This window comes from Stegodyphus dumicola, chromosome 5 (genome assembly GCF_044657685.1).
Source record: "Stegodyphus dumicola isolate Sdum_Otavi_A_Nest chromosome 5, ASM4465768v1".
NCBI lineage: Eukaryota > Metazoa > Arthropoda > Arachnida > Araneae > Eresidae > Stegodyphus > Stegodyphus dumicola.
This window is the reverse complement of record NC_140772.1, coordinates 118,087,870-118,103,931: the sequence shown is the minus strand read 5'-3', so window position 1 is coordinate 118,103,931 and position 16,062 is coordinate 118,087,870. Positions and strand designations below refer to the sequence as shown.

General features: G+C 27.5%; 1 protein-coding gene across 3 annotated transcripts in view; it reads right to left on the bottom strand.

Annotated features, from left to right (window-relative positions):
• Window positions 1-2,366: 2,366 nt before the first annotated feature.
• The window catches only part of LOC118189030 (sorting nexin-13-like), a 134,311-nt gene continuing 120,615 nt past the window's right edge, over window positions 2,367-16,062 (bottom strand). Inside the window, exons 25-26 of one of the 3 annotated variants that reach the window (XM_085816986.1) lie at window positions 12,482-12,768; window positions 2,367-9,892 (exon numbers count right to left, since the gene is read on the bottom strand). In XM_085816986.1, coding sequence (XP_085673112.1) covers window positions 12,509-12,768 — 260 coding nt within the window. In that variant the 3' untranslated portion in view covers window positions 2,367-9,892; window positions 12,482-12,508. Of the gene's footprint in view, window positions 9,893-12,342; window positions 12,769-15,250; window positions 15,595-16,062 lie in introns of those variants that run through there. The other 2 variants (XM_085816985.1, XM_085816987.1) reach the window with 2 other exon arrangements.

Below are 16,062 nucleotides of genomic sequence, written 5' to 3'. Positions count from 1 at the left end.
AGGTCTTCGACACCCGTACAAAGTGTCACAAACATATGCTTCGGCCAAACACATCTTGGATTGTTTAGGTATCTAAAGAGAACACATACTTTCTAATCCCCTTCTTGTTCTCGACTTCCTTAGGGTCAACGGACTGTCGGACCTTGTCCGACTTTTGGAGAGTAAGCAAAAATAAAGGGGGGATAGTGTTTGGGTACAGTTCGGTCAGCATAGAGCTTTCTGATTTTAGGGCTGACGAAACTACTGGAAAATAATTATGTATGATACGCGTCGTTGTCTCTGCATCCTTTTGCATTTGCCAGCTGTTGTCCGCATATAACTTAAATTTTCTTTTCAGTCTTGATTCAGGATAGGAATATGTCCCGTTAAACAGGAACATGTATGTTGTTGCTACCTTTGACAACTTGTCTGCCATTTGATTTCTCTCGAGCCCTACATGGCCTTTGATCCACTGCAAGGCGATGGGACCATCGCTACTGAGCATACATTCCCTAACAGCATATACCAGTTCTCTTTTAGAGGTGCCACCACTTATGCTTCAGTACCAGATATGCTGCCAATGAGAAAAATTGTTCTCAAGTTTTTACCGAAAGCCCACTTTACTGCTTTGAAAACTGAAAATAATTCTGCTTTGAAAGACCTCTCAGTCAATTTGATCATTGAAAAATATAGTTGTTCCTCATTTTCGTGCAGAAGGTACTGGCTATACAGTACTCAGATTTTGAGCCATCGGATTATACAGTCAAAAGTCGTTAATTCGGACACCCATAATCTGGAATGATCTATAATCCAGACCTCAAAGCTACAAACTTTCTGCACATGAGTCGCTTTGACGCATGCGCGTAAGATCTTTACGGCTGCGAATATGCGTGTGCACGTAATACGTTTACGCATGCGCATTTAATATAACGGACTGTATAAACTAAACTAAAATTATCTAATTCAGTTAATGTTGCAGATTGTGTTGTTCCTTAATCTTTGAATTGGAACCGGCTTATTATTTTTTGCAGAATGTTAGAGCAATTTTATAAAAGTAAGCTAGAACTTTCGATTATGTCAAATAGAATTTCCGATATATATTTACTAATCTGTAAAGGATCTACAAAGCGAAAGTATGTTTCGAAGTCCATTAAACAAAAAGTTGAATTGCTGCAAAAAATGGATAAAGGCATATCCTTCGTTTCTCTAACCATTCCGAAATCTGTTTATCAATTTCACACTGCTCTGCGGGTACCATCTGCCGATGGTACTGTCTTCTCATAGTCAGTGTTCAGGTAAATGGCATTGTGTGTGATGACTCCTACTCAAGACTTTTGCCGCTATGCCCCGTTCTTGTGCTACCCAGGCATAGTGGTTTGAGGACTGCAAGACTGAGTATTGCATTTATCGGCGCATTTCTTTATACTCTGGCGATAAAGAGGGCTATCTGCCTTTGCAGGCTGAGAATTTTTGCGACTTTATATCCATTTAACGTGGTACACCAAGCAGTTGCTCCATGGCAGACTGCTGGCACTGTTATCGTGTGGTACGACATTTTAGAAGTGCCCCAGGTTTTTCTTGTCATGTGGAGAAGACTTGTTTTGCCGAGATCATTCAGATATTCTATATGCAGAATTCAACCGAATTTATCATCTAAAATAATGCCAAGATATTTTAACGGTTTGCTTATCTTGGCTGAATTCTAATTTTAAAAAACTGAAGTCCTGTTTAGGGTTTTGGAATTTCTAATTACTATAAAATCCATTTTTTCTCTTGGAGCGTAAATGTATACAGACAGCAATTTATGCTTCGAAAGAAACAAAAATGGATTATTGTCTGAAAATTTATTAATATACTTGGCAAACAATATAAACATAGAAAAATCTGAATTGAAATTAAAGCTCCTGACAATAAAATACCTTTTAAAAATTTTACGTGAAAGGAATTTTATAAAAGTAAGTATATTCTACAGTCATTTTTATTAGATGAAATTACTATTGTTTTGGAAGAAAGATAAAGTCATGCCTTTGGCAACAACTATTTTAGAAAGCATGCATAAGTGCAAAGTTTTGCATTTTCATTTTCAGAAATCGTAGATAAGATGATGAACGCAGAAGTCTTTCTCACTGGTGAATCAAACTGAATTTTATTTCGCAAAGCAATATAAAATTTCAAAATTTTCATAACCAGGTGTAACTCTCAATGTATCCAAGGTGACTTTGGGAGAAATGACAATAAATAATGATTTTCAAACTTTTTATGGTAATTGTAATATATGGATCTCTGAGATTTTCGATAATGAACAATGCCATGTAATTACTAAATTTGAATTATACTGAATCACTACATAATAGAAAAAGAACTGTTAAATAAAACACCAACAAAGATTTTCACTGCATGTGAAAGTATTTATTGCACAGTTTAATAATTCTTAAATACAATGGGAAAACACCAGTATGGCACTAAAAATGATAGCAAAATTCTTTCATCATTTTCAAACTACTTTGGTCCCCCACTGTTAAAAACATCATTGCATGCCCCATTTTTACATGCATTTTATTCTTTTCAGCACCGATTTTCGATTTAGTAATATAGTTTTCAGCACCTTTCAAACAATTAGACTTAATAAACAAGTGCAGAGTTAAAAAAGACTAAAAATGAGCACAGTTTTTCTAATAGAAATTTACAAGTGAAGGAAAATTAAAAAAAAAAAAAAAAATTACGACAATATTCATATTTAAAATTTCATTCACAATCTTGTACATTAAATATTTAAACATTTTATTAACATTTAGTTTCAGATAACAATCACTACATGTATCAATGAGTATAAATAAATGCTTAATATATTCTTATAATAGTCTTCGAAAAATATATTTCACCGTAACAGTTTAACATTAATGGATTTCAATCCTTTCTCTGCTGAGAGCATTTTTATACCAGCAACTAGAACTAAAAATAGAGTTTTGAGATTTCTTCAAATTACAACAAAAATATTTTTAAAATGAATTAAAGAAGATTAGTAAATTTTAAATTATTTGCACAAGAAACAATAAAATTCAACAGATTTTGGGCATTACTTTTATGTTTTGCTTTACATTATACCTCTTCTGTGTTCTGCAAGGCATATTTAAATCAATTTCTAAGAAATTTTATGTCCAGGACGCTTTCTTGAGTTATTTGATGTAAGTTTCTGGAGGTTTAGAGTGTTTATTAAAATATATTGATGAAAGAATTGATACTAAATCTAATGCTTTAATGAGAGGTAAAATTAAGTTTCAATAAATAAAATTTTTGATATGCAGTATCATACTATGCTAGTGCATGAAGTTAAAATAGATACACTGTCAAGATAAAGAATCATTTCATTTTTTAAACGGGCTTTATAACTTGAAATTCTAAACAAAATATGCTGATTAGCACTACTGAAGAAAGGTTAAAATTTGGAACATGCAAATGTGAACACAAAAATATAAATAATGAGAAGAAAGGAAAGGGGGGAAAAAAGAGAAGCGACTCTCAATTTTTAAGGTTTAAAAAACAATTACATGCACTTAATAATGACAAATAATAAAGAATAAATGATGTAAAGCAATAAAATGAACTACACATTCATAGTTCAGCAAATTCTGAGTATCAATATAGCCCTTTTAATATCAAGCAAGTCAGCAATGATTACATAAAGAAAGCATAAAATTTAGCACTGAGAGGCTTCAAATATTTTTTCATATTCAGTAAAGAAAATGAGAAGAGAGTATGCTTTAATTTATTGTACAAGAAGCTACTTCCCTGCCCTTCAAAATTTATGGAGAAAAATTTGATTCACACACAAGCCATGACCTAACAAAAACTTTAAAATCCATAAAAAATAGTTCAAAGTTTAACAATATATGTAAAAACAATTCTAAGGACTAAATATGTAATTTCACTATACTGAAAGTGAGATTTTTCATGCATATTTATTTTATTTTTTCATCTTATTTTCCTACCGACTTAAGGTTTTCTTTTCAAATAGTACGGTTATTACAAAGGCACATGAAATAATTATTACAATTTTATACAGGCACACTTTTCTCATTATAAAGTGTAATAGATGTGTCCTAATAACATATCTTGTTAGAACAGTGTTTGAAAATTTTGAAACTTGAAAATTTTCTTCTTTTCGGTAAACAACTTTTTCCAGATACCAACATTAAATTTCTATCTTTTACATCATTAATCCTTTTTTTCTTAATTACACATCTTTTAAATTTTGTTTTCTTTAGAAGTATAAGTTATGTCAATAAGATGCCACTATTTTTGAAGCACACTCCTTTATAGAAGATGAAACTTGAAAAATATTTTAACATTTAAAAAACAGTGAAGGAAGATCAGTTATATAATTACAAGATTAATCTCTGATATCATTCTTTGAAGATGAATTTTAATTAAATTTACACTTTAAATGAAAACTCTTCATATAAAAATACCTGTATGAAGCAAAGGAAAAATACAGATAACACTTGTATTGATATTGGCACTATTTTGTGTGATGTTGTGAATCCACATGACCAAAGAAGTTTATGATTTCTTTATGCAATGTAAATATTACAAGTAATTATTGTGATTTTTATATATTCTGAAAGTCGCTTTATAAGGAATTAGAAATTATTTGTTTGATTTTTAAAAATGTCACTCAACAAATGTTTCAGACTATAAAAATAATATGATTTGTAAACACTAAAATTCAAATAATCTACTTAACATGAGATAAGTGAAATAATTAGAAAGTATTGATGTATGAAAATTTTCAATCAGATCTAGGAATATATATATATATATATATATACACACAATATTTCCAGCTCTTCTTGGTTACAAATTCAAACTAGTCAACAGCCAAAAAGCCACAGTGAATTGAAATAGGTACATATAAATAGCATTTTTTAAGAACAAAAGTTGTATATAGTACTACTTCATACTTTACTCATTGCAGAAAATTTTTTTGCCTTTTAAAGCCAGTAATAACAAATATCAAGAGAATGTTTAAGAAATTTCAATATGTTGTATACACTTATTTATTTCAGAGTATCATTTTAAAATCAAATGTTTCTGTTAATACATTATTTTAACTCAATACACAAACAAGCAATCAAAAATGGCTTTTCTGAATATTTTTGGCCAATAAGATTCATCGAAGGATTAAAAATACAGTTTTATAAAATATAAAAAACTTGCTAGAATTTAGAAGAAAATGTAAAAACACAAATTCATATCTATAAATCTGAGATTCAAGAAAAATTCATTAGATATGAAAAATGTGTCTCTCCGATTAAATGGGAAGTGGAAGAAAATTAGCTTGTGTGCACAAAAATGATGATACATACTTTTATAAACAATAATAGCACACTAAATTTTTTACAATACAAAGGTGTTATACAACACACAATAATATTTCAATCAAAGAACCTCAGTACCTTAATTAGAACTACCATACATATGCACAAAGCTTCATAATTGCATTAGCCTTGAGTTTCATAAAAAGTAAGAAATCAAGTTCACAAAATATTCTTCAGGTGGAGATAGTAGTTTTCATCCTTTTAAAAACTGACTTTTAAAATTTCTTTTAAAAATATGCATTATGCTTTCAAGATAAATTCAAAGGAAACTTCATAAAAATTGGGCCCAATAAATAAATAAAACAAATAAAAATTTAAAAAAAAAATAAATAAATAAAAATAAAAATTAAATTTAAAAAAAAAAAAAAATTTTTTAAAAAAAAAAAAATTTTAAAAAAAACCCCACCTCAGTACACCTCATGATTTGCCTTCCCTGGCCTTTCAGAACCTTATGGTAATGTAAATAAAGTTTGTTTCAATCTATCTGATTTTTATTCTTTTGATTAATATCTGTTCAAAAAAGGGCACTGTGAAGAATTCTGAACAAAAATTAAATCATTTCTTACAACAAGGTTTAATTTTTTAACATAATATTGCTTAATGTTCTTAATTAAAAAAATAATGATGAAAAAATTATGATTGAAGTGTCCTTTTTTGTTGGTCTCCCCCTCTCACACACAAAAGTAGTTGAAATTTTAAAACTACTTAATTTCTCTGAACAGAGAATCTAACTCTCATAAAAAAACAACAGACAATTTTGTGATAATCATGCACACTACTTTTGTTTCATACAATCTTGATTTTTTGATTTGATTATTCAATTATTGTTACTTTTAAAATTGATAAACACTGTTACAATGCTGTCATTAATACTATATATCTTTGTTAAACTATCACTATGTGATTTATACAAAAAATATCCAGGAGGAAAAATTCAGGCTGCTAATTAATCTTATAATTTGACTCTTAAAGTATTGTTTTGGATCAGCTAATTATGTAAATACTGTAGACACATGCATGAATGAAGCTATTACGTATTTTAATGAAGGTAATATAAGATGATTAAATGTAACAGAGAAGTTAAGATGTTAAATTGGCTACTATTAGATGAAGACAGTTTTCAAAGCAGAGTTTGTACACCTAAAATTGGCTGTAATTAAGGCCGAGTCTTAACGAAGGGGAAACTGTAAACAAAAAAAAAATTAGGAAGTGAAACTTTTTTTAAACTAAGATTATTTTAGCAATATACTGATTATGTACACAATTTTACGTTTAATTTCCCCTTTTTTCCTTAGTTTCAAATTTTTGAACCTATTCATACATAAATATAAAAAGTTAAGTTATTGCATGTTAACTAATAAGTGTGCATGCACTAAAATACAATTTATACATATGGTAAATATGTTGTGGTAAAACATATTTAAAATTATAATTAATGATTATTTTAAAATATTTTTGATAATAAATTTAGATCTTGTTAATTTACTGCAAAGCACACAGAAATTAAATATTACTACACTTTATTGAACAAAAATTGCTTCTGTTAACTTTTGTTTAAATGCTATTTCATGGCCAACACACACTATTTTTTCACTCTTAACTACTATGTATCTTCAAAATTCAGACTTTTTAAAATATGACATTTCATACATTGGAGTAAAAGTGGTATTTTGATATTTACAACATGTTATTATTGAAATACAAAACATCTTGAAAATATACAAAACCTGTCTATTTATTCAAAGTTACAAAAAAAATAACAGTTTTCAACCTTGAAAATGACTATCTCCACTTAAGATGTTAAGCATATTGTCATTCATAAACAAAAGATTCTTGGAAAATGCAACAAAATATATTTTAGTTCTAGTTGTATTAATACCATTTTACAAATGTAAAAAAACTAAAACTGCAATGAACAAAGGTATCATAATAAATATCAAATTAGAAAAAAAACATTTTCACATAAAATGTAAAACCTCTCCAAATTTCAAACTTTATATATATATATATAAAAAAAAAAAAAAAAACTGCCACATAACATTATAAAATAAAAAAATTCTTATTCAAAGCCAGGCCTCTGACAAAATAATCATTAAATTATACATGCAATATATGTACCAAAAATCATATTTATTGTAAGTCAATATGTAATTTGTAAGATTTATAAGGAGCAGTACAAATATATTTGCATAAAAATAGTCTCTAACATTTGAGATGAGAAAACGGTCCAACAGTATCTACTTGCATCAAGTATTCCATATATGAAAAGCTATATTTTAAAATGAATAACAAAATGAACTGCAAAGCAGGAAGAAAGAAGTGATGTATATTGCAACTAATATTTATCTGCTCAAATTAGTTGATCAAAGATTAGAATTTTCAAAGATAAATGCTCAGCTTATTATTTTAGAATGACAAAAAATTATTGCATTAATAGGTCAAAAATAGCCAGGAATAACCAAAATTATGGCTTTTAAATAATAAGCATATAAAGTAAAGAAATATTGTAAAACAAGAAAATAAATTATTCAGCAGAAAAATACCATATAAAAATCATGTTCAGGCGCACACTTGTTATTTAAAAAAAGGAGCATAAGCAACAGATAGGAACATAATTACATGGAGTAAAACCATGCATGGGGGAAAGCCAGATTAATCTGCACAATCTGAGAAACACCAAAATCTCACAAAATAAGTCACATTGTCACAAAGGAACAATAAAATAGATCACAGGTTATAAAATTCAACATATGATTTTTTTAAAGTTGTATGAACAGACAAAACAGTACAGAAAACAAAATTTTGTTCATTTGCATTGAAACGTTAACTTATTTGTTCATAAATACATGAATATAAATAATAATCTTTCTACATAATATCTTAATGTATTTTAAAAAAGAATCTGAAAATATCCAAGAGAATAGAAAATTTATGGACTTCAAAGGTATATGTATTTACAGCCTTCAAACGCATTTATTCAAAAATAAGACTACTGGAAATATGTACACACATAACCACCAACAAAGAATCATAAAAATTGACATAAAGTAACTAATAAATATAATTAATATAATAACAGCACTTATATTTACAATAACAATTAAAGATTAATTGGTACTTTCTGATTTATTCACACCCTAAGTTTCAGTGCTAAATTATTTTCCATAAAAAATGTATTCTCTTCTTAGTTGATGACTAAAATTTATGCATGACTATTATTTACACATTTTGTAATAAGAATAATTATGAAAAATATTTGTTTAGCAATTTTAATCCAAAAAATCAAATATTTTGTTTATCAAGTGTGCATAATTCATGAAAGATCTTAATAATAATCTATGCAATTGGTATTTGAAATTGTATTTCTAAAAGAATTATTAAGGATTAAGAAAATTTGTCTGAGCTGAACAGTATAAATATAAAATTTTTATTTTTCTCCTATTCAAGTTTTTTGTTGCTTATAAAATGCTTATTTTATTGTTTAGGGACAAAACAATAGATATAAGCAATAAAGGTAGCCAAACAAATATTTTTATTAATTTACAAACTCAAAACTGAGATGGCAACTTTTCATGGGATGCAGATAAAAAGAAAGTATGTATTAATTTATTCTTCTCTTAAATATTTCAATTTCTTCAAAATAAGAAATATAATATGAGAGAAATAAAATATGAAGAGGCCTAAAAGTAGTAGAGCAATTATTATCTTAACAATTTAAAAAGAAACAAATTCAACAAACCATAAATATGAAAGAAGAAACATTTAACAAAAATCATATAAAAATATGGGCTTATCTTTATGAATAAATATATTTTAAAATACACAACAATTTATTAATTACAGAAATTCATTTTTTAACCATAACACACAGAACAATTGGTTCCAAAAATAACTTTTAAAATAAATAACATAGTTTCCATTATTTAATTAACTTAGTAGTGTACAATAACATTGTGTATTTAGCATTTCATTTCACAAATGTGTACATTTGTCAAAGCTATAAGATTCAAGAGAAATCAAATATATTATATTTACACAATTTGCACAAATTGCTTACAAATGAATACAAGCAATATATCCCCCCACATAAATTTCCTTTGATATTAAAAAAAAAAAAACTGCAGTTTTAAATTCTTTCAAATATAGGTTCCTGAATGTGTTTTCTCCTATTTGCAAGATTGTACTACATAAAGGGAAAAGACATCATGGGAAAATATTTTTATAATAATTTACAACATTATAAATCTCTGGCTGAATGAATGAAACCATTGATTAACAACAACATCCAGTTTTAGTCCAAATGTAACTAATATTAGGCAAGTTCTTTTATACAGTCCTATACAAAATACCTTCCTCCCAAAAGCACACAGATTTTCATGCATGTTCACCATAAACTAGCTACATACCTTGCATATTCTGAATATTTTACAAGTATAAATACAGTAAATTAAATTAAAGAAAACTACAATTGATAACAGAACTTTAATACAATTTTGGCGTAACATCTTCCAGTGATCTGACCATGGGAGCTATAGCTAGATGAATAGACAATAAAATACTAATTTTATGAACTGCATTAACAATACTTTCAGTTGATGATAATTATTTTCTATATTAAATTGTTATTAGTGAAAAAAAAGTAATGGTACATAATTATATACTGACTTATAGAAAATGGAAATACTACTACATGCTGTAAAAAGCATAAAGAAAATTTTGTTTTTGCTTATATTTCCAAAATGTTTTGAACTCCATGTTCAATCTCCATTAAATATAATCCATAATGATATTCACTCTTTGTTAAAAAATTTATTTTAACAATGAGTATTTACTAAATCTTTGTTAGAAACAGAATTGACATACAAGTCAAGCAATACATTAGAGAAATCATATCCAAAGGCTTGAAAGATTGAGCATATTTTAAATAATACACATATGCACAGATATCAGGAATTGAATTTAAAAAGCATGATTCCTCTTTAAAACTGAAATATTGTTTTCTTTAATTCAATGTAAAATAGTTACAAGTATTATGAAAACAATTTATTTTTTGGAGAAGGATAAAGTCTAGCATTTCTTCTATAAAACAGTAACAGCATTAGTGGAAAGATAGCAACCAACTTATGTTTATACAATTGCTTATGTTCTACATTATACAAAACATTTCCTAAACATCAAATCAAAATGAAAAGTTTCAGATACCTTAGTGAAACCTTTTGATGCATTAGTGAAACCCACATTTTATTGCTGCCAGATATGTGGCTTAAGAACAACGTGTCAACATTAATTTTGAATCTTTTAAATACAAAGAAAAGTGGAATTCTTTCCTACTATAAAAGTGTAAGCAAGTGAATACATTAACTATTCCAAATGCATACATTATTTAAAAGCCAATGACTATTCTTAAAAACACCATCTTTTGCATGCAGGTACATAACATTGATCACTTATAATCTACTCTGACAAATGTACAAAACAGGATGATAATTATTCATACAATGATTGACTGAAATCAGATCATTAGTAGGAATTCAACATTGCAGTGGCTCTAAATGTATTGTATATAGCATTTATTGAGAGAAACCCAGTATATCATTCTTAATGCAATACTAAATAATATAATCTAATTGTATTTTACAGAAATGAAAAATTTCTTGCTTATGATATACATTAAAATAAGCAATTCCTGACCTAATGAATTTAATATTTAAATTCAACATAGCATTTCAGAATAAATTTTCAGTTTTATTATTATTATTTTGCATTGATAAAAGCCAATTTTGCATTTATTTATATTCATTCTTTACTCTTGCAATACTTTAAAACGCTTACTTTTAAGCTGATAAAAGCTTAAAAGTAATGCAAGTATAAAGAATAAATATAAGAAATTATTTGCATACTGCAGTTTGATGTTTATCATATACTTGGAAATTTATTTAAATAAATTATAAATCAGAATGATTTCTTTTTTAATTACATAATCAATATAATGGAATTATATAATCAATATAGAATGGAATAATTCATCATATATAAAAATAATCTTCTCCAAAGCATCATTTTTATCACATTTTTAAATCCTGAAGTTTCCAAATACACAAATTTAGTAAAATATAATGAGGTGAGATGATACTCGTAATTTTTCACAACTTTTTTTAATGACACTTTACTGAAATATATATATATATATATAAAAGGCTCTTTTTAATTAAAGTACTATCTATACTTACAAAAAAAAACACACTATATCATTTAACTAAAATTTAAATTAATAGATATACAAATTATCTCAATCTATGCATTGAAGAATTGTAATATTAGGTTTTGGAAACACTTTGATATAACATAAACTGTATTTTTTCTAATAAAGTATAAACAGTAATGCTTAGTATTTTAGGTGTTAGCATTTCTACCTTTACAAATCAGAAGATAAAAGTAAACCTGAATTTGTAAAATTTAATGATAATTTATTTAGCATCAATCAAATGGCCAATGTTAAAATAATATTTAAGTTTTGCATTATATTGCTAAAAAAGAAAAGGATGGTATTTATTGCCTTTACTTAAATTTAGAGTAAAACTTTAAATGATATGTTTGTGGGAGACATGTATTTATAATATCACAAAGTATAAAACAAAAATTATGAATCAAATTTTTAGACCTTTCAAACCATTCATTAACTATAATATAAATATAATATTCAGATTATTGAATACAGAACCATTTGCAAATCACTACAATAATTTATGTATACACAATAATTATATATCCCTACATAATTTGATATTTTATAAACAAATTAATAGATTTAAATTAAGGATGGAAATTATGATTAACACTTTTTTTAAATTAAGGATGGAAATTATGATTAACACTTTTAGTAAGGAAGAACTGTAGCACATTCATGATTCATGAAGTTGAGAGCATTAGACTTCAGAATTAGAAATTTCATTATATAAAGTTTAACAGAAAGTATGGAAAAGTATCCTATCTCAGAAAAATTAACAATTAAAAGGTCTACTTTTAGAACCACTGCATTACAAACATGTACAAAATATACATAAAAACAATAAATATAATAGCATTTCTTTACATTATGAACAAGATATATACATATAACTAACCTGCACTTAATACTGATTATGGTTTTGTCACCTATTCAGTTGATTTTTTCTTTCAATGACTGGACTTACTCTGAAGTTGTCGGTTTGATCAAACACGGATTGAGGTGATCTGCAGTGCAGTCTTCGAATAATAGTATGCAAATTATTACCAGGAAACAGTATTTCAAGCATGTTCTCCAGAAGAGCATATATAAATCTGCGATTCAGTTCTGGATGCTGAAACATTTCAAATACACACAACATTCCTTTGCGCGTTGTCTCGCTTCCAATCACATGCTTTAGTTCATCTTAAAGCAACAGAAAGAAATATGTTCATTCAGTAAAAAATGAATGAGATTCAAATGATTTTGGGGGGTGGGAAAGGCAAAAGAAAATTATTTCTTTTTCAATGATTAATACCTTTATATATATATATATATATTATTACCACTTTTTATACAATAACCTGAAATATGGATGCAATTAGGTCCCTCTAGAAAAATACCATTATATGAAATTAGTTCATTAAAATACTCAAATTTTAAATTAATAAAATATAACTTTTTAAATAGATTTCACTTATTAGTGGTTCAAGGCTCCATGCTCATCTGCAAAGACATTCATTTGAAGTTTAACCGCAGTTACAATGTAATCCATTGCGGTGAGCCAAAAACCCTAGGGTGCTACTTGATTATTTTCCATTCCCCATTCCAAGCCTCACAAAACATCACGTTGACATAATCATGCAAGTAATGCTCAACTTACACTTTACACATCACAGAAACATACACTATGCTTTTAGACTATGACCTGAAAATTATTTGTAGCTTGCTTAACTTTCAGTTAAACTCTAGTTTCTGTAAATATTACAGATGTCCACATGTAATTTACTAGCTTTAAATAACTGATCATACTATCATGCACTCCTATAGGCATATACATATTGCAAATGCCACCTTACTTTGACTCTAAAGCTGCTCTAGGGGCAATACTGCATGGACATTCAAGACAACCAGGATGTACACAAATACCTAGGAACAATCAATTAGATGGGAAAGACATATACACTATACGATGGATACCGGCACATGTTGAAATTGATGGAAACAAGGCAGCCGACGAACTGGCTAAAAAAGCAAGAAATCTCAACAACTCAATCACTCTTGAAGATGCTAATGCCATTATAGACTCAAAGAGAAATTTATTAAGAAAGACCATCAGATATGTGAGTTGATGCAAACAGAGAAATCACAAAGACCATTAACAGATTGAGAACTTGCCATTGCTTTAGAGGAGAGGCTTTACTGTTGCTAATTTTAAACTCATCATTTTATTTTTATATATCTGAAAAATAATCACTTTGGGTTTACACGTTTTGCTTAGTTATTATTATTTATTATATTATCAGAGAGTTATTAAACTGTGTAAAATCGATAAAAGAGGTATTGAGTGCTCCACCAAAATATATTTACTAGAAGATTTGAATTTGATGATGAATGTAACCTAAAATGTGTTTTAAGTCAAAAGTTAGAAACTTGATGGCTAAATGTACATATAAAATTATGCATGTTAAAATATTGGTAATTAGGCACATAGGGTCAGGTTAAGTTTTTATTAAATAGAGTAAGGCATGCAAGGGCTATCTGCCTAAAGGGAGAGATACCATCGTGGAGGAATGTTGAAGAAAAACTTACCTTTGAGTGGGTATTAAAAATAATGCATACAATTTTCATTCAAATTATATTTATACATATTTCTTATGTAAAACTTTCAGGTATATTTTAAATTAATGTAAATTACTTTACTTGAAAAATATAGTGAATGCACAGAAATTAAAGATTAGCACATGCTTGAAATGAAAAATATGAAATATGTATGGGTATTTATGCATGTACTTGCAAAAAGCATGTATCTGCCTTTAACAAAATATGTAAATATTTATTAAATTATTATTTATAAATGTGTTTAAAATGAAGGATTTATTCATTCATAAACAAGTGAAAGTTACTGTGAAAAAATCTAATTAAATGTATCTAAATTTATAATGATTATAAATATTATCTAAATATATAATAAACTAAGCATTGATTTGTACACATAAATTGAAATCCTGTTGACAAATACATTATAAAACTATTTAAGCAAGAATTGTTCATACTGAAAAGCAATCTGTTAAAAGGTATTGTAAAGCAAATTCTATGAGATGTGTACTTAAGTAATTAATAAAGTAGAGTTTTAGAATACGTATTGTTGAAATTATGGGTAAAAAAATCTGATAAGTATAATTAAAAGAATTATTCCCCTTACATTTTATAACTTAGTTACATGTTTTAAATAATATTTTAAAAAATATCCTTATTTTATTCCCTTTTAGAAATACTCAAAGAAAGTTAAGTACTATCTAAAGTATTTCACTATTAAAATAAAATGTGCTCTAATTTGAAATGGACCGAATAGAGCATTAATTATAAATTAACTTATAGTTTTCCATTTAAAAGATGCCTCACAAGCTAAAATATGTCATATTTGATATAATATTTTATGAAGAAGCTCCATAAATAGAAAAGAAATAATGCATAATTTCAATATTAATAACACAATAAACTTTGATCTTAATTTTCGTAATCACTAACCAAATAAAATCGAATCAAGTTTTTTTTCTAATGTAATTAATGAAAACTTGTGAAAATATATCATTTACATTAAACCATTTTGAGCAAACTGTTCTGTGAAATGTACAGCATTTAATTCTGTTCAGAATGAAATGTTGTTTAAAAATGTATTCTTTTCATATACTTAGGACTCTGAAGTACTGTAGAAAAAGAAAATACATACATTTATATGTACATTTATGACATAATTACAAAATATTTACATCTAATCATATCAAAACTCATTGAACTTAATGGTAAATTACCCAATGTTTTGGTCACCATGTAGGGATCGCCAGTGCTTCAGAGCAGGGTATGGGGGAAACCGGTTAGAGCCACTCCATCTTACTTCCTACCTCCATGGAATTTCCTTTCCAGGGCGAACTGTATAGTGAAAAGATTGTGGAACTGGCAAAAGCTGTGATTTCCACACATGGTTCCATTTGATTTCTCAGAGGACATGACACCAACCAACCAACCTTGCTTTATAAATAGAAATGCCTATACATCACTGTTTTCCACTTTTTACATTTTAGAGAGACATTCTTTTATGAGGGTAAAAAAATGTATACTAATGAGAAACTGAAACTTTTCAGCATAAAGACAGTTAAAGTTACCAACTTCACTGACATGAGTAAAAAAAAAGAAGGTGATGGGTTGCAATGACAATATATTACCTATACAGCCTATGTTATTAGTCTAATTAGGCTATGGTGAATGGAACTATCAAGAATGTTATATAAAGTTGATTCTGTTTGTCCGAAGAAGCTAGAAAATGTTGATAAAATGCATTACAGAAATGAAGCTCTTAACTACCTGAAGGAAACATTAAAAAGTGAGAAGTGAATACAAATTCCAGAGCATTGATGTCAAATTCAGAAGAATAAATGAAAATCTAATATTTGACAATTACATCATGTAGTGCTTACTAAAAATAACTTGAAACCAGTC